This window comes from Emys orbicularis, chromosome 10 (genome assembly GCF_028017835.1).
Source record: "Emys orbicularis isolate rEmyOrb1 chromosome 10, rEmyOrb1.hap1, whole genome shotgun sequence".
NCBI classification, from domain to species: domain Eukaryota; kingdom Metazoa; phylum Chordata; order Testudines; family Emydidae; genus Emys; species Emys orbicularis.
Window position 1 is genome coordinate 61,980,609 of NC_088692.1, and position 24,703 is coordinate 62,005,311.

Below are 24,703 nucleotides of genomic sequence, written 5' to 3' on the forward strand. Positions count from 1 at the left end.
TCACTGATGTTGTCATTTATGAAGTCATACATTAGTAATACTACCTTCTTTTTCTTGAATGACCTATAGAATCATAGAATATCAGGGTTGGAAGGGACCTCAGGAGGTCATCTAGTCCAACCCCCTGCTCAAAGAAGATATAGCTAAGCTCAAGCCTGATATTTTCAAAATGTGTCGCAAGACTTACCTGTTTCCAAAAGCTTCCCTGCAATAACTGAACAAGGAACTAGAACCAAATAACAAACAATAGCAACAATAACAAAAATAGGAAGTTAAACCTAGGAAGAGGTGAGGAGCCTTGTGGACACTATGTGATACTTTTAACTGTTTTGGGACTCAGAAATGCAGAGATTGGCACACTAGAAATATCCCCAAATAAGCATTTTAAGAAAGAGAAAAGCAAGTATTTCCAATATTGGATATACAACCAGTTGAACAACAAGGGGCATAATGCAATACAGTACTACTGCTTGTTTCAGTGAGCATATGTTTATATGTTGAGCTCACTACATATCAAAATCAGACTGTTTAGTTAATGAGAAATACATTTCCTAGAGTTCACAGCAGGAAAATTTTCCTGAAACAATTGCTGAAAAAGATTTAAGACGTAATCCATACAAATGTCAAGTTATTGTACTGAAAAAATTTGGAACTGGACAGGAAGTCTTTTGAGTGTTCCTGATGCATCAACATTCAAAGAATTTTGTGTGGTTTTGTTCACTTGTTTTTTCTGAGAATGCTGATTGTTTTCCAGTCCATATGATGCTGTTAGCTATAAGATGTGCCTTTATGGCCCCATTTCTCTAAACAGTCAAGTTTTACAACTCTCTGGGGGGTCTTTCAGATTAGAACTGGTGTTGCTCCTAGCTTTGACCCATGTAGATCGTATGAGCATGGGGATCAAGTAATCAGCACCACTTGTACCTATCACTGGGGTTACAAAATTCATTTCCCCAATTGCTTTGTTCTACATGGACATTTAAGAATTCTTTTTTATTCTTCTTTAGTAGCATCCATATCATCTCTCATGAAATCCTGTATCATTAGCATTATATAATATATAATATAACTGTTTAATTAACATGTAAACATTTCCCAGGTCTGATGATAGACCTTGATACTTCCCAATTCTTTACCATGATATACTTTTATACTACATGCTAGAGGTTTCATTATTTGACTTATTACTGAGCACACTATGGTTAAAAAAATGCAAACAACTTTTAGACTGTTTCATATTTTAAGCAAGCATCTTACTTTTACTATTTTGCTGCAATCATTGCAGACTCAATTCTGCTACCCTAACTCTATAAGTAGCCTTCTTGAATTCAGTTGCGCTATTCACAGAGTAAAGTACAACTCAACATGAGGAAGTGTGGCAGAATCAGGCACTTTGTGATTATCTCAGTTTCATTTATTACAGACTAAATTATGTTTGATTTGCACTGAGTTCACAGTTGAACAAGCCGCTGAGATTTTAAGGATGTTAGTGTTTTTTGAGGGTTTGTTTTTTCCCCCCCTAAAATTCCCTATCAGTTTGCTGACCTATTAGTACCTGAAAAAATGAAACCTCCATGAGGCACTTGAATGCAGAATTAATGTAGGGACATTTTACTTTTGCTAAGGCTTCATGTTTTCAAAATGCATAAAACAAACATACAAGCTAGATTTAATATAATCAATGGGTTATATGTGTGTGATATATCGCCACTATACACAAAATCTTTGGACTATATTGTATTAAGTATATGAATGATTTATGCATGAATGCATGCAACTCTGGAGAGGGGTTGCCACAGCTCCACCAGGAACTAAGAACAATGGGGGTTGATTAAGGTGATCAGTTATACTATACACCTAACCCATTGCTCTAGCTTCCTGAATGGAATTTATACCTACAGGCACCTAGAGGAATCAAGCAGTGCCCCAAAATGACTGCTCTTCTATGTTTGCCTGCCAACCCTTTCAGCACATGTGACCACTTTCTACAATCTGGACAGCTGGCAGACTATAACATGCTGATACTGCACTTGGTTCTGACGGACAACATGTGTTTAATGTGATTAGTTCAAAAACAGGCAGACTTGTAAGATAAACTGTTCAGAAGTCTGTTCTGTAAACAAGCACATTTTCCACAGATTTTAATTTTCTTCAGTAGGACTAGACAGTTTCTCTTTAATTAAAAAGGGATCATTATTGACACTACACTTCTGGGGAAAATTAAAGCCTTGTTCTTGCATCAAAATCATGCTTCTAATTTGCACCAGTGATGTGTAACTGATCTGTTGATGCTTTGTGTTTCCTTGACCTGGCATGGACCCCAACCAGTGACAAATGAGCCCCTAGCCCACTAACAAGGTAGGGTTGTGACCCAGGCCTGTTAATTCTTTTAATTTGCAGTGTAATTAGAATTGGGAAGTGCTCTACAGTATGTTGAGATTAGCCTTTGACAGTTTTATTGGGAAGATGGAAATGGACAGTATGTGGAGGAGTTTTGACATGTGTAGCTACTTCTGTGACTCCGAGGTCTTGTAAATGGATGGGAAAGGCAACATGTGGTTGCTGCCCAAAGTATCAATAACATCGCTACAGGATTAGTTCTCCCTGACCGCTCATTTCATTTCTCTGCTGTGTGGTGAATGGCTTTGGATTTTTTTTTTCTGTTTTGTTTCAGGATGAAATAATGTGGGTTTTCATTTATAACTGCTGAACAAAGTTTAATCCAATGTGTTTTGATCAGTAGTGCAATTAAGTCCCAAGTCTTTGGCCAAATGTATTCATTGCCTTTAGCAACATACCCACAATGCTTATTTCTCTTAGTAGCATTTATATAATACAATACACCAGGTTTCTATTCTAAGTGGGATTTGATCATGAACATCAATCCTTTGGGTTACTGTGCTATTGTTTTTATACCTGAAGTCAGCTTATCAGAGAGGTGGTCTATGTGTTCTAGAGATATAAATCTCTCAGATGGCATCACAACTGTGATATTTACTTGCTGGCTTCTCTTGGGATTCTGGCGAGAGAGAGAGATCTGTATCTAATCTATATCTATCTTTCCCCAAGCTCATCTTTTTAGTTTGAGGCCATTTTTCCACTTTATAATACATCTCTTGATCCTCTTCACTTTGTTCTGTAGATCTCTATTGTTGCTATTCCTAGATACAGATAGTTATAGATGTGACTTTATGGATACCATTCTTGTGTCATATAAATTGTCCTGTAGTGTTTCTGTAGCTAACAACTAAGAATGAAAGTCATAGGTCAGGTTTTTATAGTGCTCTCTTTTCATCTTTAGTTGTGCAAGAGATTGTGTCACCCCTCAAATATAGATTTGACCACAATTGTCCACCTATGTGCCAGACTACTGTAATGTGCTGTACATGGTGCTACAATGATGACCTCTACGAGGCTTCTAGAAGTGCAGTGCATAGCAGCACAGAGAGGGTATGCCAGTGAGAACTTATTATGCAAGTGCTTCATACTCTGTGCAAGTGTCCAGGATGTTTCCAAGTGCAGTTAAGGATATTAATTAGTTTCTGAAATCTTAAATTATTTGCTCCTTCACGGAGATAGACTGTCTAGTTTTGTCCCTTAACATTGGCAAATATGCCACCAGCTTTCATTTGCCAGGTGGAACTTGTCCGGGAAAGCGGTAGAATGTTGTTATTTATGTATCTTTGTGTATTCTTATTCTTGCCACTATATGGGCATGATGAAAGACTCCTCTTTGTTGCAGTTATTATTTTGTACTGCTGTAGTGCCAGAGAATCTGATCACAACCAAGGCCCTACTGAATCAATCTGCACAAAAAGGTCCCCACAAAGAGTTTACAATCTAAGAGTTAGAGAACCTTCAGTCAGCTTTTCCTCTGTCTGTGGATGTTGGTGTGCCTCTAGTTCGTTTTCACTGTCCCTACAGTCACAAAGGATGACAATATTGTTCTTATACTCCCTAGAGAACAATATGGTTTGTATAGCCCTAGAAATACAAATACACTTTTGTCATCATCTGCCCCCCCAAATTCACTACATCCCTCTAGTTCCTTTTTCTGACACAGCCTGTGGAATGTTCTCTTAATCAGATGCAAACTACTAACTTCTTGTTGTTTGCTGGAGCTCACATTTCTTTGTATTTGATTAAAGAGGGCAGATATTATATAGTAATGTGATCCATAGACCCATTTTCTCCATCTGTGTTTAGAGTACTTTTGCTGATACATAGTGTTGGATACATCAGTTTTGATCTATCATGAAGAAGTTAAGTGTATTTTAATTCTTACTATGTAGCCCAGATTTAGCTTAAAATGTTTAATTAGTACAAGCCATCATCTGAATAGGAAATAACCCTGGATTCTCTGTACAATGTATATTTCATTTGTTTTGTTGTTTTAAAGGGAGTTTATTTTTTGTACTTGGATTTTGCAAGGTAGAAATAAGGTAGGAATAGCTCAGTTTCTTGTATTTGACTACATGTTCCTCACATGCCAGTGCTTTCCAATACTAAATTTAAAACCATTACAACTGGATGGAGATTATTGGGTTTCGTTTTATTTAAGGGGCATTGCTTAGCTCAAAAATGTGTCCATGTAAAACATCATGATTTTACTTTCAGTTGATTTTTGTTCTAGGCATGTTAAAAAGAGTATGTGTTCATTTTTATGTGGATTCGTGTTTACTACAGATTAAGATGAAACATTGGATTAAAGTGTTTTGTGTAAAAGTAACATGATCAAATACTGCCCTTTCCCTTTCTCTCTTGAGGTCTGTGTGTTTGTGTGTGTGGTGAGAGAGAAAGAGTCTGTGAAGGAAACTAAATGTTACGCACCACAGTCTACAGAGAGATTTCTCAAAGACATTTACTTTCTGGTGAGCAGAGTCTACCAGGTTGATAGTGTAGCATTGTAAATTTTAAATAAGAAATGTATCAAATGTAAGGCTTTATTACTCCTGAGAGGAGGTGGCAGGGGGCATGAGTACTCTAGGGATTGTGGTGTTATGAAAATAGAAAGGGAACCCTTAGCATAATATTTTAAAGAAGGCCTGGCTATTGTACAAAAGATCTTAATGTTTTATTTCGAGAGCAGAAAAGTTTAACAGATACAGATAGAAAATGACAACATCTGAGTCTTTGGTCCTATATGATAGGTTTTTAATAACATTCAAAGTTCAAAGCAAGGTTGCCACTTCTTTTTAATCAAAATGTAGTGTTGGGCAGAGGAATGAATGTTTTATAAACATCTTTTTATTCTGGTTGCACCACACTGCTGCTTTCTGGGAAGGTGGAGAGTTGCTGGGAGGACGTGGGATGGAAACCAGGATTCTGTCATCAAAATACAGAAGACTGGAGCATGGCCATGAAAAATAAGCACTGAAGTCCAAGACTGAGTAGGTGACAACCAAGGACCTTTTCTCCCTCCCCATGTGCATTGTCATGCCAAAAAGAAGGAAAAAAGAGACATTTTACCACTGTAGAAAAGATTCAAAATGATAAATCAACACAATGTTAATATTCAGTCAGCTCCATTAAGATGGACTTTTCAGTCAGGCCTGGCTGCAAGTATTTAGAGTTTGAGGTTATCAGACAATGGGGGCAAAAGTAAAGTGAGGTTCCTTTTCAGAATTTCAGTACAAAATTTAAAAAGTTCAAGTAATTGCATGAACAATGCATAGTGTCAATACAATGGGCAACAATCAGAGGAGACTGGTTAAGCAGACATGACTACAGGTGAAATTCTGGCCCTATTCAAATCAATAGCAAATTCCCTTTGACTTTAGCATGGCTAGGATTTCAGTCCAGCTGTCTTAATTTTATAGAGAAGTTTACTTGTAGCCTACCTAGTCTGTAGCTCTGTTTCCATTGAGCATCAGTAATGAATCATCTCAGTGGGATCCTCCCTTGCCATACTGTGTTCACTTTTAATCACCCCGTTGTGAGAAAAAAAAAAAAAAAGAGGGGGGAGGGCAAAAAAAGGCAAGGCGTACCAAAACCATGTTGCTCTGCTTTCCTCCTTTTGTATCAACATTAAATTTTAATTTTAGTGCCACAAGGAGCTAGAGGGCAGGCTGAGGGCAAGACAGACAGCAGGGTAGTAATTAAGAAGGGATGAAGCCAATTAACAAGGGCAGTGTGGGAGCATTTTCCCTTTTCCCTCATTGTGGGGAGAGAGGTATGCTTCTCTGTAGTATTTAATGTTTCTCCTGGAAGGGAAGGAATATCCCTCAAGAAAGGGAAAAGAAGAATATTCAAATTGCTTTTAAGACCGTCAGTTCCATATCTACATGCATGGCAGTTTCTAGAATCAGTCCACTCTTCAGAAATGTATCTATTGAAATTCTATCACAATGTGGGCAACCTTGAGAGAGAATGAAATAAATGCTTGTTAATACCTATAATGAGTTCCTTCAAAATGAGTGCAATAGATTATTCTTTTCAATCTGATTTGTTTCAGCCCTGAGTTAAGACTGCATCAGAGGGACAATATATTTTAAAAATACAGTTATATGGTAACTCACCCTGTCATTTGAGAAAACTCTTCTACATGAAAATGATTTTTAAAAACGCATCATGAAGTTATCTTTACAGAAGCATTTGAGATAAATAATATTTTTAAGTTCTATTGTGAAGATACATGTACAGTTTTCAGTAGTTATGTTCTTTTTTGGCAGGTTGCAGGTCTTGTGCATGCTGGCCTATGATAAGACATTTTGTAATAGGTTTGCTCAAAACTTGCAAAGGCTTCTTTTGGGTTAACCTGTCTGAGTTGCGTCTGTGCTTCTGCAGGTTTGTATTGTTGTATCTGAATTTATTTAGAGCAACCTATATTTAAAGGAGTGAAAGAGGTGAGGTTTTAGGGTAGGCATTATCTTGCAGGTTGTTGACTATGTTGTACTAAATGCAGGAGCGGCGCCAGGGTTTTTGCCGGCCTACACGGCAGCGCTCCTCCTCTATGCATTCAGGGGGCCTGGGGTGTTCGGCGGCGGGGGTCCTTCCGCTCCGCGTCTTCGGGGCACTTCGGCGGCAGGTCCCGGAGCGAGTAAAGGACCCGTCGCTGAATTTCTGCCGAAGACCCGGAGCGGAAGGACTCCCCGCCGCCGAATTTCCGCTAAGGACGGCCAAATGCCGCCCCCCAAATCCTGCCGCCCTAGACGATCGCCTAGGGTCGCCTAGTGGAAGCGCCGGCCCTGACTACATGTGTAACCCAATAGAACGAGGGAGCTAAGTGTGATAATTATTAATGCGAGAGCAAAAGATTTTTAATTTTTTTTTTTTTTTTTTTAATTAATGGAGATATCCTATCTCCTAGAACTGGAAGGGACCTTGAAAGGTCATCGAGTCCAGCCCCCTGCCTTCACTAGCAGGACCAAGTACTGATTTTTGCCCCAGATCCCTAAGTGGCCCCCTCAAGGATTGAACTCACAACCCTGGGTTTAGCAGGCCAATGCTCAAAGGTAAGATATGACTTGATCACAGTCTGTAAGTATATTCATGAGGAGAAGATTTCTGATGGTCGAGGGCTCTTTAATCTAGCAGACAAAGCCATAACAAGATCCAATGGCTGGAAGTTGAAGCTAGATAAATATACTTGAAATAAATCATAAATTGTGGGCAGTAAAAGTAATTAACCATTGGTACAACTTACCTTGGGATGTGGTAGATTCTTTATCACTTGAAGTATTTAAATCAAGATATAGCTCAACCAACATTATGGGATTGGTGAAGGAATTACTGGGTAAAATTCTGTGTTATTCAGAACTGCGTTATACAGCAGGTCAGACCACATGACTGTAATGGTCTCTTATAGCCTTAAAATCATGGGCAGAGTTTGGGGAGATGAGTGGGTGTTGCCCCCCCCCCCAAACTGCAAGCCTTAGGCAGGCAGCCTGAGTGTACAATGTATACTCTTGGGGGAAATCTGCGCTACTGTACATGCGCATAATTAATGAGCCAAATATATTTTTATTTTTTTTGCGCAAAAAAAGCTTCTGCCAAAATGTTGCTGCAGTTCCACCTTTTACCCAACAGAGGGCACTGTGGTGACAGAACATAGCAGCAGCTCCCAGCCAGCAAGGGAAAAGAAAAAGCCTGCCTTCTTCGCAGCGCCTGTCAGGCCAGGTCAGGAGACGGGCTATGGGGAAACAGACAGTGTGTGGTGCTGGGGGGTCAGACGGGGGCTTATAAGGGCTAGTGGGGGAAGACACACTGGAGCAGGGGCTGAATGGGAGTGAAGGCACAGGGCCACGGGGGGAGGGAGGTGCAGAGCCACATGGTGATGGAGGAGGAGGTGCAGAGCTACATGGGGTAGAAGAGTGGCTGACTGGGGGCACAGAGACACATGGGGACAGGGGGAGGGGGTACAGAGCCACATGTAAGTAGCCTAAATGATAGAAAGTAATTGTAGATTTTTCTACAGTTGTTTTGATTGTTGTATTCAAGAGGTAGTAACAAAGTTACTAATATCTTTCTTTGAGAAAATAATTGAGTTTTTAGACCAAAGAAATACAGTAGATCTAATCTACCTGGATATCAGTAAGGCATCTGATACAGTTCCACGTGAGAAATTATTAGTTAAATTGGAGAAAGTGGGGATTAATATGAGAACTGAAAGGTGGATAAACAACTTATTAAATGGGAGACGACAACAGGTCATAATGAAAGGTGAAGTATCAGGCTAGAGGGAGGTTACTAGTGGAGTTCCTCAGGGATCAGTCTTGGGACCAATCTTCTTTAACATTTTTATTACTGACTTTGGCACAAAAGGTGGAGTGTGCTAATAAAATTTGCAGATGACACAAAGTTGGGAGGTATTGACAATACAGAGGACAACCGGAATATTATACAAGAAGATCTGGATGACTTAGTAAACTGGAGTAATAGAAATGGGATGATATTTAATAGTGCAAGGTGCAAGTTCATGCATTTAAGGATGAACAATAAGAATTTTTGCTATAAGCTGGGGACTTATCAGTTGGAAGTGACAGGGGAGGAAAAAGACCTGCAAATATTGGTTGATCACAGGATGACTATGAGCCATCAATATGATGCAGTCATGAAAAAGTCTAATGCTGTCCTGAGGTGCATCAGGCAAGGTATTTCCAGTAGAGACAGGGAAGTATTTGTACCATTACAGAAGGTACTGGTGTGACCTCATCTGGAGTACTGTGTGCAATTCTGGTCTCCCATGTTTAAGAAAGATGAATCCAAACTGGAACAGGTGCAGAGAAGGGTTACTAGGATGGTTTGAGGAATGGAAAACCTACCTTATTAAAGGAGACTCAAAGACTGTGGCTTGTTTAGCCTAACCAAAAGAAGGCTGAGGGGAAGTATGATTGCTCTCTATAAATACCTCAGAGGGATAAATACCAGGGAGGGAGAGGAGTTATTTAAGTTAAGCACCAATGTGGACACAAGATGTACAAATGGATGTAAACTGGCCATCAACAAGTTTAGGCTTGAAATTAGGTGAAGGTTTCTAACCATCAGAGGAGCGAAGTTCTGGAGCATCCTCCCAAGGGGAGCAGTCGGGGCAAAAAAACGTAACTGGCTTCAAGACTGAGCTTGATAAGTTTATGGAGGGGATGGTATGACAGGACTGCCTACAATGGCGTGTGGCCCATCAGCAACTGCCTGTAGCAAAAATCACCAATGGCTGGACCCAGGACACTAGATGGGGAGAGCTCTGTTACTACAGAGAATTCTGTCACAGGTATCTGCCTGGTGGGCCTTGCCCACATGCTCAGGGTCTCACTGATCACCATATTTGGCGTTAGGAAGGAATTTTCTCCCAGGTCAGATTGGCTGAGACCCTGGTTGTTGTTTTTTTGTTTGTTTGTTTTTTTTAAACCTTCCTCTGCAGCATGGGTCATGGGTCACTTGCAGGTTTATACTAGTGTAAATGGTGAATTCTCTGTAACTTGACATCTTTAAACCATGATTTGAGGACTTCAATAACTCAGCCAGAGATTAAGATCTATTACAGGAGTGAGAGGGTGAGGTTCTGTGGCCTACACTGTGTAGGAGGTCAGACTAGATGGTCCCTTCTGACTTTAGTAAGAATATCTGAGTAAAAATATACAGTAACTCCTCGCTTAACGGTGTAGTTATGTTCCTGAAAAATGCTACTTTAAGTGAAACAATGTTAAGTGAATCCAGTTTCCCCATAAGAATTAATGTAAATAGGGGGGTTAGGTTCCTGGGAAATTTTTTTCACAAGACAAAAGACATTATACAGTATAAGTTTTAAACAGTTTTAAGCAAACAATTTACTGTACACAGCAATGTGAAGCTTGGTTGAGGTGGTGGAGTCAGAGGGTGAAAGAGGGCGGGATATTTCCCAGGGAATAATGAGGAGTCCGGTGGCACATTAAAGACTAAGATTTATTTGGGCATAAGCTTTCGTGCGTAAAAAAACCCACTTCTTCAGATACATGGAGTGAAAATTACAGATGCAGGCAGGTGAATGAGCCCCTGATGGTGTGGCTCATGTGGTTGGGTCCTCTGATGGTGTCGCTAGAGTAGATATGGCAACCAGGGCCGCCGAGAGCAGGTTCGGGCCCCGGTGGAAAAATTTTTTCGGGCCCCCCAGCAAGGGCGGACTGGCTAAACAGGGCCGATGGGGGGGGGGGCAGGGAAGCCAGGCCCTGGGCCCCCTTCCAGACCGCCGGGCCCCGGTAATTTGTACCGGCTTCCCCCCCTCTTGTCGGCCCTGATGGGGACAGAGTAGGCAAGGGGTTTGTTACAGGGGGCAGCTCCAAGGCAGACGGCAGGAGTAGCACAGCAATTGATAGCCTGGGTGCCTGCCCAGCCACACACCTACTTACAGGGAACTTAGGGGAGCTGATAGGGGGCCTGCCTGCCCACCCTGGTTCCAAGCCCCCACGAGGACGGGCTGCTCTTCCAGAGAATTCTGCAAGCAGTGGACAAAGCAGGCAGCCAAACAACTTATAAGGGAGCAGTGCACAACTTTAAACAAGCATGTTCTCTAATAGATCAGAAACTAAACAACCTTAACCGGGACAATGTGAAGTGAGGAGTTACTGTGCATTACAATTTTAAACCTAATCAGTGTCCCTTAAGTGACTTGCCACAAGATCAGAACATGTTAGTACTAGAGCTGAGTGGGTCTAATATTTATTTAATTTTCTTTCTTGATATAGGAATTAGATACAGTGCTCCTGTCAGATAATTTCTAAGTTATTATCTGCAAAAAACCTAGAGTTTTCAGTTGCCTGTGTAGTCCCTGGAATCACGGTTAAAGTTGCCCATTATCTCCTCCCCCGCCCCCCTGAAAAATCTGAAATGGCACCGCTGTGAGCAGGCACAGAATTTGCCCCCCCCCATGCATTACCCCATTGGCCTGACTGGAGCCCCCCACTTCCTCCCCATATAGAAGTCAAACTACGCCTATGCTTAAAATTTATGAATAATAAAACCCACAATCTAATCATTTCCAGAACAAGTGAAATCAGAATTCTCCAAAATTCACCTCCCAACAAGTGACTGAACACAGCTGTCATCTAGCTACATAAAACTAACAATGAAACAAGAGAATCTTCATTCTCTGAAACTTTTGTACCTATTGTTGTTACAAGTAACACACAGAGCTTTGTAAGAGAGATGTATTAGCAATTGAAAATCTTTCTTAATGTTTTCCATTTATTTACTTTGTACATTCAACAGCATCTTGTCATTTTCACTGCTTCTCTAGTAAATCTGTAAGTTCCCCCTTTTTTGTTTATTTTACACAGCAACAAGGGAGAGAACCTTATTTTTTAATTTACGTGGTAGGAAAATATGATTGTAATACCAGAAAAAAATTTGAGGGCGGAGAGTGGGTGGAGGTTCCGGGGTGGGTGTACTGTCTGAAAATACTTTGAACTCAGTTTTTAAGGGTTTTTTTCCCAAATAGACTAGACTTCAAGTGGACAATGAATCCGTTCATGGTAATGATATGTTAATAAAAGTAATTCTTTTTCCACTCTTCTTGTACGTTTTTTGAATACACTGAAACATTACAGGGATATTCATTGTCCACTTATCAGTCATTCCTTTAAAAACAGAAACTATTATTTGGTTGTCTTGGTTTCTTCTCAACACAAGAGTCACTTTATTTTATACTGAAAAATTAAGATAATAAATTTAAGCTGTAGGAGAGGGAGGGAAGTACAAATATATACTTAAAATATGTCAACACCAATAAAATAACTTTCAGTAGCAGAAAAGCTTGTTAGGTTTTTTTTTTTTAATGCTAGACTGTCATGTATGGGATTAATTAAGCTTCTGGGGTTTACTGCTACTTTCATGTTAGAAAGGTGGTCTTCATTCTAAGCAAATATGCCCCTAATAGAAAGAAGCAACGAAGTATGATTTCACCTGAGCATATTGTTTATGATTTCAGTTGAAATTATGGAAAAGCTTAGAGATCTGGAGGGAAACTGTAAGCTTGTAATAAGTTTGGAGAACTTGGCCCTGTGGTTTATTTCTCCGAGGGGGCAGCCAGGAAGTGTACTCCATAAACTAATTGAGATTTAGAAATTCCCTGGGGCTGGCAGTCAATTTGTCCAAAGATGAAGCTTACTATTTTTAAGGGGAAAATAATTATGCAGATGGATCCTGTGTGATTTGCTTTGTTGTTTGTTAATTTCAGAGAGCAAAAGTTAGAAATTACGCTGAAAGGAAATGTAATCTAATGCCTTTCCCATTAAAGTGGGAAGAAGGTGTGAGAATCTTACTCTAGATAATATCTCTGAAAAAATAATTAAAATAATTGTGGTGCTAAATTTCTGTGGTTCTAAGCAAATTAGAAGAGGAGTTTGTGCTGGTTTGGAGGAACTCTAGGAATGAATTAGACATTTTTTATTTACCACCCGCAGCAAAGTACTTTGGCTTCTCCATCCACTGCTGCAAAACTTGAAATGTGAGGTGGCTTAGTAGTTCTAAACTACCGGTATATCTTTCTCTACTAGACCAGATTATTTTATGCAGTTTCTGATCCAGTGGTTACTGAGTTTTGTGGACAAATACTGACCTCAGCTACAGGAGCGTAGGTTTGGGGTTACTTTGGATTTACACTGGAGTAACTAAGGCCCATATCCCACAAACACTTTATGCATGTGAGTTCTCCTGTTTAAATCAGTAGAACTAGTCATGTATGTAAAGTTAAGCATGTACATACATCTTTGCAAGATGGTGGCCTTCGACATTAATTTGACCTTTAGTGTTTGTTTGTTTTTTATAATTTTCTCATTATCTTAGTACTGTGCACTAATAAAGTACAGTGATGCCATCTAACAATAGAGGGTTTGGTCAAATGATAACACCTTTAATATAATATTAACAGTGTTAAAATAAGCCACAATTTTCTAGAACAACTGTTTGAAATGCTTCAGCTTTCAGTATCATTAGTGTAGTTCGGTGCATGTGTGTGGGATCATTATACCACAGGATTCTTTTTCGTAAGGTAAGGTATTTAAGGAAAGTTTTCAGTGATCCTGTCTAGTTCTTGGAGGGTAAGACTGTAAAATGCATAGCAGCAGTGTCAGCTGAGGTGGATAAAATATAAAAAATATGGTGAAGTAATATGTTGTTAGGAATGCACTTATAAAAGGTGAGTGAGGTAAGTGAAAGGGCTCTACAAAGCCTATCGCTGCAGAATTTGATCTTTTCTACAACAGTCTTTACACTCCATTTCAAAATGACTGATTTTTAAAAAGTATTTTACTCTAATAAGATTGAGCTTCCTAAAATGGAATGTAAAAGCAAAACTAACCTTGAAAAAGTAGTGAATATTCAGGGCCACAAAGCAAACAAGATGCCCTAGCATAACGGCTTCTCTACGGATTTTTATCAAGAATTTAAGGACTTGCTTTCCTCTTCTTTAGCAGACACTCTTAATGAAGTCTGTTTCTTGAGTTTTCTCCCAGTCACCATGTTATCTGTGTCTATCTCAATCATTAACAACAAAAAAAAGTGGGGTGGGAGGAGAGAAATGTACGGGAGTTTCTGTAGGTGAATATCCTTGCTTAAATGGATAATAAAATTATGCACAAAATGTCAGCATCTGGATTGGAGGAAATTCCGTCTACCAACTTCAGTTTAGATAAGATGTCTTTACTAAAAATTTAATTAGATGGATAGGGATTACAATTCACTCTGCCCATTCATAAAAACTCCATCCCTGATAAGTATATTGTTAGACACTGGAAAAAAAAAAAGTGACTGGGTGAAGTGGCTGTATCACTTTGTGGTGACAACAGCAAAAAACTGTTATTAATTTTTGTGGTCATCACCATTTTACCCACCACACATCTAGAAAAGGAAATATGCTTCTGTGCATACAGTATTAATTTACCATAATAATGAAAGTTGCTCTGTGCAGACAGACACTCTCTGCCCACACAGAACCCTGTTAACTTCAATGGGCTCCATGCAGGAACAAAGGTAAATCCGCATACAACAGCTTGCAGAATTGAGGCCTCCGTTTGTAACCTATGGACCAACTGGCACATTGTAACATTTAAACACCAATATTTATTCCATATGAAGTTTTTATTTCGAGTAACCAGTCCCCTGCAGTTGTAAGGCTCAGAAGAAGAGCTCTCCTGTGTAAAAATTCTATTAGAAATAATTGTGTGAACATTTGCTCAGTAGCATTTCCTCCCGTGGTATGTTTAGGTCTTTATGAAAACAGTGAAGGACAAGTTGGCTCTCTGACAGCATTTTGGTGGAAACATATTCTAAGTCTCATTTGACATGACATTTGTAATTCAGACACATTGCCATGGGCAATTAACACACACAAGTACTTGTGAGGACAGATCTTTACTGAGATGTCAGTTTGGTGGTGCATTTGGTAAGCCTGTGATTATTTAGCTTAGAGACAATAAAATGGTGACTTAACCCATCCCTTCCCCCATGTAGCTTCTGATTAAAAGTGCTGTGTTCATGAGATTAAGAGATTTAGAAAGTGCTGAAATGATTTTTACCATAAGCATCATTATTCCTCCCAAAGAATTACATGGTCTAGTTTTCAGAAGTGATGGGCTAGGCTGCTACGTCTTGCTGCAGCAACACTGCTATTGTCTGGTACCCCTTTTGCAGCTCACTTCCAGCTGTGGAGAGGACCCAGAGGGAGGTAATAGAAGGCCAAGCTGTATTACCTCCAACCTAAATTTCCAGGGACTTGTAAAGTATAGTTCTGCAGAGAGCTGCACCCACCTCTGACCTTGCATCCAGAATTTGCAGAGACTTGTGCCCAGAATACTCATGGAGGGGCATTTCTGCAAGGTCATCATCTTCTCCTCTCCTCAATTGCTAGAGAGTTAACTCTGTGCATGAATTTCCAGGGGATGATCTGGACCAACATATTTGAACTGCTGAAGAATTTCATTTCCACTTGATTTGAGTAGACAGATGATTTTTTCCTCCTATACTCTACTTTTACTCAGTAGAGGCTTTTAGCTGAGGATTAATGTTCTTTATTATAGGAATCCTCTAGGCTCCCTATATGTGCTCCAAGACTCTAACAGGTCTGCTTCCAGCTGAAGAAGTTGGATGCAGATATGTCTGAAATTGGTTAATGCTACTTTCTGGAAGGGAATCATATGAGAGACTCAAGTAAATCCTTCATCCCCTGGAGCTGAGTATGTTGCTTCCCTGTTATTCCCAGCTCTGCTTGGCCTAGATGATTAGGTACCCAAACCCAGATCCCCTGCTTGGCAGTCTATTTGGATACCATTTACACTACTAGTTGGTTTGTGGATGAACAATGTTTAATAATCTGACCCTGATTTATTTGAGAAAAGCATTTGCGACTTATCCAAGCCCCATAAAAATCAGTAGACTCTCCTGTTGACTGTAAGGGGCTAAGTATTTTTTAAACCCTACAAATACTATTAAATAAAATAACAAATGTGTTTTTAAATTCAGGGTTTTTAAAAATTAATTTAGCATTTATCTGTGGGTTAGGATAGAATTACCTAGTACTCCAGGCTGCCTACAGATGCTGCCTGATTTACCCACAGATAGGGCTGTGTGAAATTGTGGACATTTTCACTATTTCTTTTGTATTTCTTTAAATGGGATATTTGTAAAAGATGCATGAGAATGTGAATTTGTAACATTTTTTTACTGCAAAATCACTTAAGCTTGAAAATTTGCTCATTTTCAAGTGAACTTCCACTACTGTTGAGTGGATAATTAGCAAATTTTTCACAAAAATTAGGCAATTTTAGATTTTTCTTACCAAAATGAGAACTCACACTTTGAGTATTTTCAATTTCATCCTTAAAATTTTGTTCCAGCTGTTAAAATCATCTGCTGGGCTACATTCTCTGCAACAGAGGAAATGAAAGTTCTATTAATAGGAAGACAGGATATGCTGGGAGTTGCTCCACGCAAGAACTTTGGTTTTTAGAACTGGTTGTTGCATTTTTGATAAAATATATTTTTGTCGAGATATGCTGCTTCATCAAAGCTGAAATGTTTTACAGCTGGGAAGATTTCTGAGGTCCAAGGCTCTTTGGTAATTTCTGACGAGGAAGGGAGAGAAACCCAAATTGAAAAACTGACCTTTTAGATCTGAAAATCGACATTTCAACACATTTCTCAAGATCATTTGAAAAGTTCTATATCCATTCTATATTGGAATGAAAAAAAAAGTCAAAACCTCAAAAGTTGTTCCAAAACAGAATTGTCGGTCTCTGGCCAGCTCTACTCATAGTACTTGCCTTACACTGCACAGAAACACTTCTACTCCCAGAGCATGGCATCCCCTCAAGGCCTTAGATTTAGATTCTGTTATCAATTGCACATGTGATCGCTGAACTGACCATTAGAAATTAGCCAATTAATTCCCTGTTGTTAATAATGGTTTGGGAACTAGGTCAGTGAACTCACTATCTGTAAATAACTTTTGGCCAAATATGAAATTACACAACTACTAAGTGTGGTATGTAATCTATCATTTAAATCACCTTCTGTACCAGATGACTGGAGGATAGCTAATGTGATGCCAATTTTTAAAAAAGGCTCCAGAGGAGATCCCGGCAATTACAGACTGGTAAGCCTAACTTCAGTACCAGGCAAATTAGTTGAAACTGTAAAAAAGAACAGAATTATCAGACACATAGATGCATGTGATTTGTTGTAGCAGAGTCAACATAGCTTTTGTAAAGGGAAATCATGCCTCACCAATCTATTAGAATTCTTTGAGTGGGTCAACAAACGTGGACAAGGGTGATCCAGTGGATATAGTGTACTTAGACTTTCAGAAAGCCTTAGACACCAAAGGCTGTTAAGGAAATTATGAGTCATGGGATAAGAGGGGAAGGTCCTTTCATGGATCAGTAACTGGTTAAAAGATAGGAAACAAAGGATAGGAATAAATGGTCAGTTTTCAAAATGGAGAGGTAAATAGAAGTGTCCCCCCAGGGATCTGTATTAGCACCAGTGCTATTCAACATATTCATAAATGATCTGGTAAAAAGGGGGTAAACAGTGAGGTGGCAAAATTTGCAGAATTACTAAAGACAGTTAAGTTCAAAGCAGACTGCAAGGAGTTACAAAGGGATCTCACAAAACTGGGTGATGGGACAACAAAATGGCAGATTAAATTCAATGTTGATGAAAGAAAAATAATGCACATGAGAAAACATAATCCCAACTATACATACAAAATGATGGGGTCTAAATTAGCTGTTACCACTCTAGAAAGAGATCTTGGGGTCATTGTGGATAGTTCTCTGAAAACATCTGCTCAATGTGCAAAGGCAGTCAAAAAGGCTATCAGAACATTCGGAACCATTAGGAAAGGGATAGATAATAAGACAGAAAATATCATAATGCCTCAATACAAATCCTTGGTATGCCCGCATCTTAAATATTGTGTGCAGATCTGGACACCCCATCTCAAAAAAGATATATTAGATTTGGAAAAGTTACAGAGAAGGGAAACAAAAAATGACTGAGGGGTATGGAACAGCTTCTGTGTGAGGAGAGATTAAGTAGACGGGGACTTTTCAGCTTGGAAAAATGTTGCCTAAGAGCGGACATGGTAGAGGTCTATAAAATCTTGACTGGTGTGGAGAAAGTGAATAAGAAAATGTTATTTACGCCGTCACACAGCATAATAACTAGGGGTCACGCAATGAAATAAATAGGCAGCAGGTTTGAAACAAACCAAAGGAAGTACTTTTTCACAGAACACACAGTCAACCTGTGGAACTCTTTGCCAGGGGATGTTGTGAAGGCCAAAACTATAACTGGGTTCAAAAAAGAACTAGTTAAGCTCATAGAAGATGGGTCCATCAATGGCTATTAGCCAGGATGATTGGGGATGCAACCCCACGCTCTGAGTGTCCCTAGCCTCTGATTGCCAGAAGCTGGGAGTGGATGACAGGGGATGGATCACTAGATGATTGCCTGTTCTATTCATTCCCTCTGAAGCACCTGGCATTGCCCACTATCAGAAGACAGGATAGTGGGGTAGATGGATCATTGATATGACCCAGTATGGCTGTTAGGTTCTTACGAAAATTCTGCTGCCTTTATTTGATAAAAATCCCCATTGAGTTCAGTGGCAGTTTTGCTCAGTAGAGTTAAGCACAATCTTTACCAGTAAGAAGAAAACCAGTATTCTGTTATCTTTTAGCAGTCTGACTGTATTTATTTATTTACAATTCTTCAAGCTTCATTTTACATAAATATACTTGGCTGTTACTTGGGCACCAGTCTGAAAACTAAAGCAAGGAAGCCAGATATGCAGACCTTTCCTTTTTAGGGTAGAGAGAGGAAAGGATTGTTGTGAAGTTAAATGTCAAACAAAATACTGTAAATAAATTAAAAAAAGAGAGTGAGAGACTGGATGAAGCAAACCAAGGTACATAACAGATACAGGATCAAATGCAAAGTTACAGTATTTAAACCCCAAGGATTCAAAAATCATGAGTCAAGCCCCCATAAATCATAAAATCAGCATAAACATCATGAGATTTTAAAAAAGAATAAATTTGGGGTTGTTTTTTCTTTGCCTTCTGGATTTTGATACCTTAGGTTACACTCAGGACATGTTTTTGAACTTTTATTTGCTACCATGAGGGATAGAAACACATTTTTAAATTAAAGCTCAAATTCTCAGGTAAACACTTGACTTCAGGAGTTGGGGCTTTAAGGAAAACACCAAATCTGACATGACTTGTATTGCCAGCTCTCAAGATTTTATCAGTAATTAGAAGAAAGTAAAATGAGAAAGGGAAGAAGAGGAATTTTAGGGCTGATATAGAGGTCCCATAAAGTCTTAAATGTTACAAAATTGTTCTGTTCTGCTGTTGAGTGTGATGCATTTAGTCAATATGACTTCAGAACAGTCTTTTCATGTTTCATAAATATTTTGTATTAGTTTCTTGACGACAGCAGAAAAGAGCATCCTACAGAGAACTGCAGGAATGTTAAACAAAAGGAACCACTTCATCCTTTATGGCTCGTATTGTGCATCTTTGCTAGTTTCTGAGACATATAGCCGTCTATTTGGCAGATTGAATACTAAAGCTATGTTCCATATTTGTATATTGTTTTACTATTTGCTTGAAAATATGTCATGATCACCAACTAAAAACAAAGCAAACAAAAAGCTTCTCCATGTTTCCCTTATTTTTGAAACTGTAATTCTGGTCAAAGCAGTTTATCATTGTTGGGGTTTGTATCACTTTAAATCAAAATTTCTTTCGTCTGTTGTCTACATGAAAACAAGAGAGAGAGATTGTATATTGGTGATGGTGCTCAAGATTTACCATAAAGGATCCCAGTTAATCTTTCTATAGAGCCCATTCCTGCAAGCAAGGAAGCACCTTCTGAGAGGTAATGAGCACCCTCAACTCCTAGGAACTAGGCATGAGAGTTGAGGGTGCTGACTCCATCCCCCTGCAGGATTGGACCATTTGTGCTCTAATGCTGTGCTGATGTAAGGCTCCTTGTAAACTGAGAGGTTATATGTAGTTTTCTGAATAGTGTTTTAGTTGATTTTTTTGCTAGAAACTTCTTTAAAAAAGGGACATGCGGCTTTAAAGCAGCTCTTGCTGTCTGAGCATCAACAGGCATCTTTGCACTGCTTTAGCCTCTGTTCTCCAATCATGCCTACCTAAGTCAATAAGGCATTGACAGGCTTCCTTGTGTATTAAAGGTTACCTTTTAGCTTGTTTTATGAATCAGAGCAGATGCATAACTTGGCATTGACCATTTCTGTCCCTCCCCTTCTTTGCTTTATACAAACTGCAGCCCCCAGCTCATTGCTGTTTCGAGCCCCCTCCCCCAGCAGGGAGAAGTCATTACATGAAGAGATCAGCTTACCAGTTGTCTTCAGTGCAGTGGCTGAGAGCAAAGCTCCTGGTAGTACAGTGAGTCAGAAGGGGAGAGAGTGGTGCCCAGCAGAACTACAGGGCTGTGATACTGAGACACAAGTGCATCTGCTAGCTGTTAGTACTTGGCAGAGGGATTTCTCCTTTAGGGTAGTTCTAACTTTGGGTAATAATGTTTGTCAGCTACCTGATATTAACATTGCTCTACTTTCAAACAGCAGTGTTAGCAAGACCTGAGGGAGAGGTAAGCCTAGTATAAAGTCTTGTCAAAAATTATTGTCTTGTCAGAATTTAATTTCCTCTTCTATCTATCAACAGGGATCGTGAGTGATTTTATGTTGTGTAAGACTAATGTGCAGTGTTACATTTTAGAATTGCATTGTCTGCTACTGTATGAAAATAGCTGTTTGCAGAATTCTCTAGTTGCTAAAATGAAACTACCTATTGAAAGCCAGCTTGTTTTTAGTTGTCGCACAGAGGACACATCATGTTTTGTGGATTTTTCTCTGCTAATATGTAGAAAAATATAATTCTGTTTACAACAATCTGTAGTGTTGATGATATACCATGTTAAGTTCAAGTTTTCTGCAGGAAAGATGTATGATTGAAAAAAGTTTTTACTTGGTGTTTTTCGTATGTAAAACACTGCAAGTCTCCTTGTATGGTGTATATTTATAACTAGCCTCTGCATTCAATGAGTGTGAATTATTAGAATAATACATAAGAGATAGAAAAACTATCCCTATTTTAGAATATATATGATATCCCTAAAGAGGGATTTTGTGATATTCTTATTAATATGAGAATTCTAAGTGGTGGAATGGAACAGTCATTCCTATGCATTTGAAATTGCTGCTTCATTTGCTAAATGCACTTTTCCAGGTTTTTGCTCAGATCAGTCTAATTCTACATCAAGCCCTTATTGCATATTGAAACAGAAAATTTAAAATAGTCATTTTCCATTTAGGAAAGAATTCAGCAAACATAATTATATAGATATGAAATATCCTTATTAATGAAGTCACTGTCAAAAACATACCCACTCCTTGATACATTTGATACTCTTCTCTCCCCACTCCCTAACTAAAATGTGATGCATATTTATGCATTTTAAAAGAACAAATGGATATGCTATTCTTTAATAAGCCTTTTTTCTTTAAGTATGTCAACAGTATGCATAAGAGCTAAGTGAAAACTAAATCTTCTGAAGGATGGTGATTCTGCTTTAAAGCTCTGACTTTTGTTGTTGTTGTCAGAAGATTCTAATAGCCTTATAAAGCCAGACCAATTACTTTCCCTGGTAAAAGAAAGTGGAGGTGAACTGAAAACACATCTAAGTCAAAAGCTGCTGGGTTGGCACTGGTTATTAGCTCATAGTTCTAGACAGAGAGTGCATTTTGCTTTCAGAGTGGTTTAAAAAAGGAATGGTAATATTTGTGATTCCAGAAACAAGGTCTATTTTAATGAAATCGTGTGTTGGGAAATGCAGTCTTTGATCTAATTAAAAAAGTGGGGAAAAGTTTTCATCAGAGGCTCAGGGAATTTAAAAGGGTGGACGTTCAGCGCGACTAGAAGCTAATCATTGCCCTCTAGTTGTCACTGAGGTTTTAACTTTCCTGTTGATTGTTACTGAGTAAAGAAAATGATAGATGGACTCACCTTACCCAGGCGTAGGGACTTTGAAATGTGTGGTGGCTCATATGGAAAATATTTCTGTTACACTGCATGCACATGTGGTCTTCAGAGATCCATATAAACAGTAAATCTACTGCAGCAGCAGTGTTGCCTGCCAATTATCCTTGTTAGTGAGTAAAATAAAAGCAATGCTGTGTTCTTACCTGGAAATGAATTGCTGCAGTAGAAGTGCAATGTGGAATGTTTTAGAACTGTAATCCTTATGCCATATACTTAACACTGCTGTACTGTTAACTTGAGTTTTTCAGCTAATACTACAGACTAAATATGAAAAGGGGATTGGAGCTGTATCATTGATCATATGCTTTACTACAGTAATGAGAAGTCTGCTTTTTAAATCTAATTATATATCTAATCATGAAAGCCATATAATAACTAAAACACACAATGTCTGATAGCAATGGAGTAGTTCCTTTGTCTGTGAGTCGCCAGAGACCAATGGATAATCATGTGCATTTTTCTGCTGCAGCTGCAGAATCTTGGCTACATAAATATTATCTCTCTAGGAAATTTATTCAATTAGGATTTTTCCCTTGCTGGATAGACAAGGAAATAAAAAGAGGGAAAATAAGTGAGCAGCCATTTTAAAAAGTAGCCTGTATTATAGTTTGCTGATTTAAAGTGTTGCATTTACTTCTATGAATGTTTGTATTGCTTTATAGTTAGGGCCCTACCAAATTCAGCGTCCATTTTGGTCAATTTCACAGCCATAGGATTCTAAAAATCTGAAATTTCATGATTTCAGCAATTTAAATCTGAAATTTCTCTGTGTTGTAATTGAAGGGGTCCTGACCTAAAAGGAGATGCGGGGGGAAAGGGTGTCACAAGGTGGGGGGTGTTGCGGTACTGCTACCCTTACTTCTGCACTGCTGCTGGCGGCAGCACTGCCTTCAGAGCTGGGCAGTTGGAGAGTAGCAGCTGCTGGCCGGGAGCCCAGCTCTGAAGGCAGAGTACCGCCAGCACCAGCGCAGAAGTAAGGATGGCATGATATGGTATTGCCATCCCTACTCCTGCACTGCAGACTACAGAGCTGGGTCCTCAGTCAGCAACCACCACTCTCTGGGCACCCAGCTCTGAAGGCAGCAGCGCAGAAGCAAGTGTGACATGGTATGGTATTGATACCCTTACTTCTGCGCTGCTGCTGGCGGGGCGCTGCTTTCAGAGCTGGGCGCCCGGCCAACAGCTGCTGCTCTCCGGCCACCCAGCTCTAAAGGCAGTGCAGAAGTAAGGGTGGCAATACCCCAACCCCCCCAAAATAATCTTGTGACCTTTTGGGTCAGGACCCTCAATTTGAGAAACATTGGTCTCCCCCATGAAATCTGTGTAGTATAGTATAAAAGCACACAAAAGACTAAATTTCATGGGGGGGAGGCCAGATTTCACGGTCCGTGATGTGTTTTTCATGGCTGTGAATTTGTTAGGGTCCTATTTATAGTTGTGTGTGTGTGTATGTATGTATGTATTTGTTAAAGGTCTGCTCATAAAAACATCAGCTTGTGATGGTCTTTTTCTTGATGCTTGTTCTTTCCTGCATTGTAATACATGCTCTTTGGATATTCAAGAAACATTTGAGAAAATCGTGAAAATCCAACTGTTACAATTTCCTCCTTTGTGAATCTTAAAGAATTCCTGATTGTATCGGTCTGGTTATTTCATGCTTGTTTTTAGTCATTGGGTTATTGAATGACTCAACATGATGTCACTTAAACTGCATTGCACCACTTTTCCAGTCTTTTTAGGTGATATTTTAGTATCAAGATTTTTTTTTTTTTGTATCCAGTAGGGGAATGTGGCAATGTAACCTTGCAACTTGCTCATTGCTCACACTAGCCCAGTATCAGAACCCTTTTTGATACTGTTTGTGAGGAAATTGAAACTCTCTTCACACATAGCTGGATGCTCAAAATGTTACCTTCTTCCTGACTCAGTCTCTCTGCAGGTCAGAGTACAGATTCGTTCTCTACTGGGTGTCCAGGAGCAGTTGTCCCCACCAACAGACTGTACAATTGGTTCCTGTGACTAAGAAAGAAGTAAAGTTTATTTGGCATTGGATAGAAAATAATGAGAAAACCACAAAAAAGTGAAGCAGACTACCAGCTATCTGAATTTAACACTGCAGAAAGTGCAGCGCTCCGCTCTTATTTTTAAAATGATGATTAAGCAAGATTTTTTTTGAAATGCTGTATTTTTGCAAGTCCAGTGTCATAGCACCCAACTTGACCATTCACTGAGTTCCATCCTGTCACTGAAACTTTCCTCCAGGGCCAGTGTGTCAGGGCTTAGCAAGGTAGGTTGTCCTGGGAATTCTCCATGTGCAATTGGAGAGTCTCTCCTTTAGTAGTTCTGAGGGACTTTGTATACCCATATGTTAAGCCTTCATTAGCATGATCTACATTACCTCATTCCTTGGTTCAGACATCAGCACACGATTACATCATATTTGATTAAAATCATCCTTCTTTCTATTTCAAAATACTCAGACTTTTAAATGTCCCCTTTGCAGTTTGCAAGGTGCACATTTGAAGAGACTTATTTGAACTTCTATAAGGGTTAAATCTCTTCAGCTGAATACTCAAACCATGCCTCCTCTTCCATTGTGGCAGTTGCTTTTAGCATGGAACGGCCAAATTGTGCCACCTTACACTGAGACATAC

The 24,703-nt window shown here is 39.3% G+C and overlaps 1 protein-coding gene across 2 annotated transcripts in view; it reads left to right on the forward strand.

The window, feature by feature from the left end:
• The window catches only part of THSD4 (thrombospondin type 1 domain containing 4), a 598,412-nt gene that overhangs the window by 313,315 nt on the left and 260,394 nt on the right, over window positions 1-24,703 (forward strand). Inside the window, exon 1 of one of the 2 annotated variants that reach the window (XM_065412286.1) lies at window positions 20,527-20,598. The exons of the other annotated variant lie outside the window; for it this stretch is intronic. Within the exon in view, the coding sequence (XP_065268358.1) occupies window positions 20,527-20,598 (72 nt within the window). Of the gene's footprint in view, window positions 1-20,526; window positions 20,599-24,703 lie in introns of those variants that run through there. 2 annotated transcript variants of the gene reach the window in all.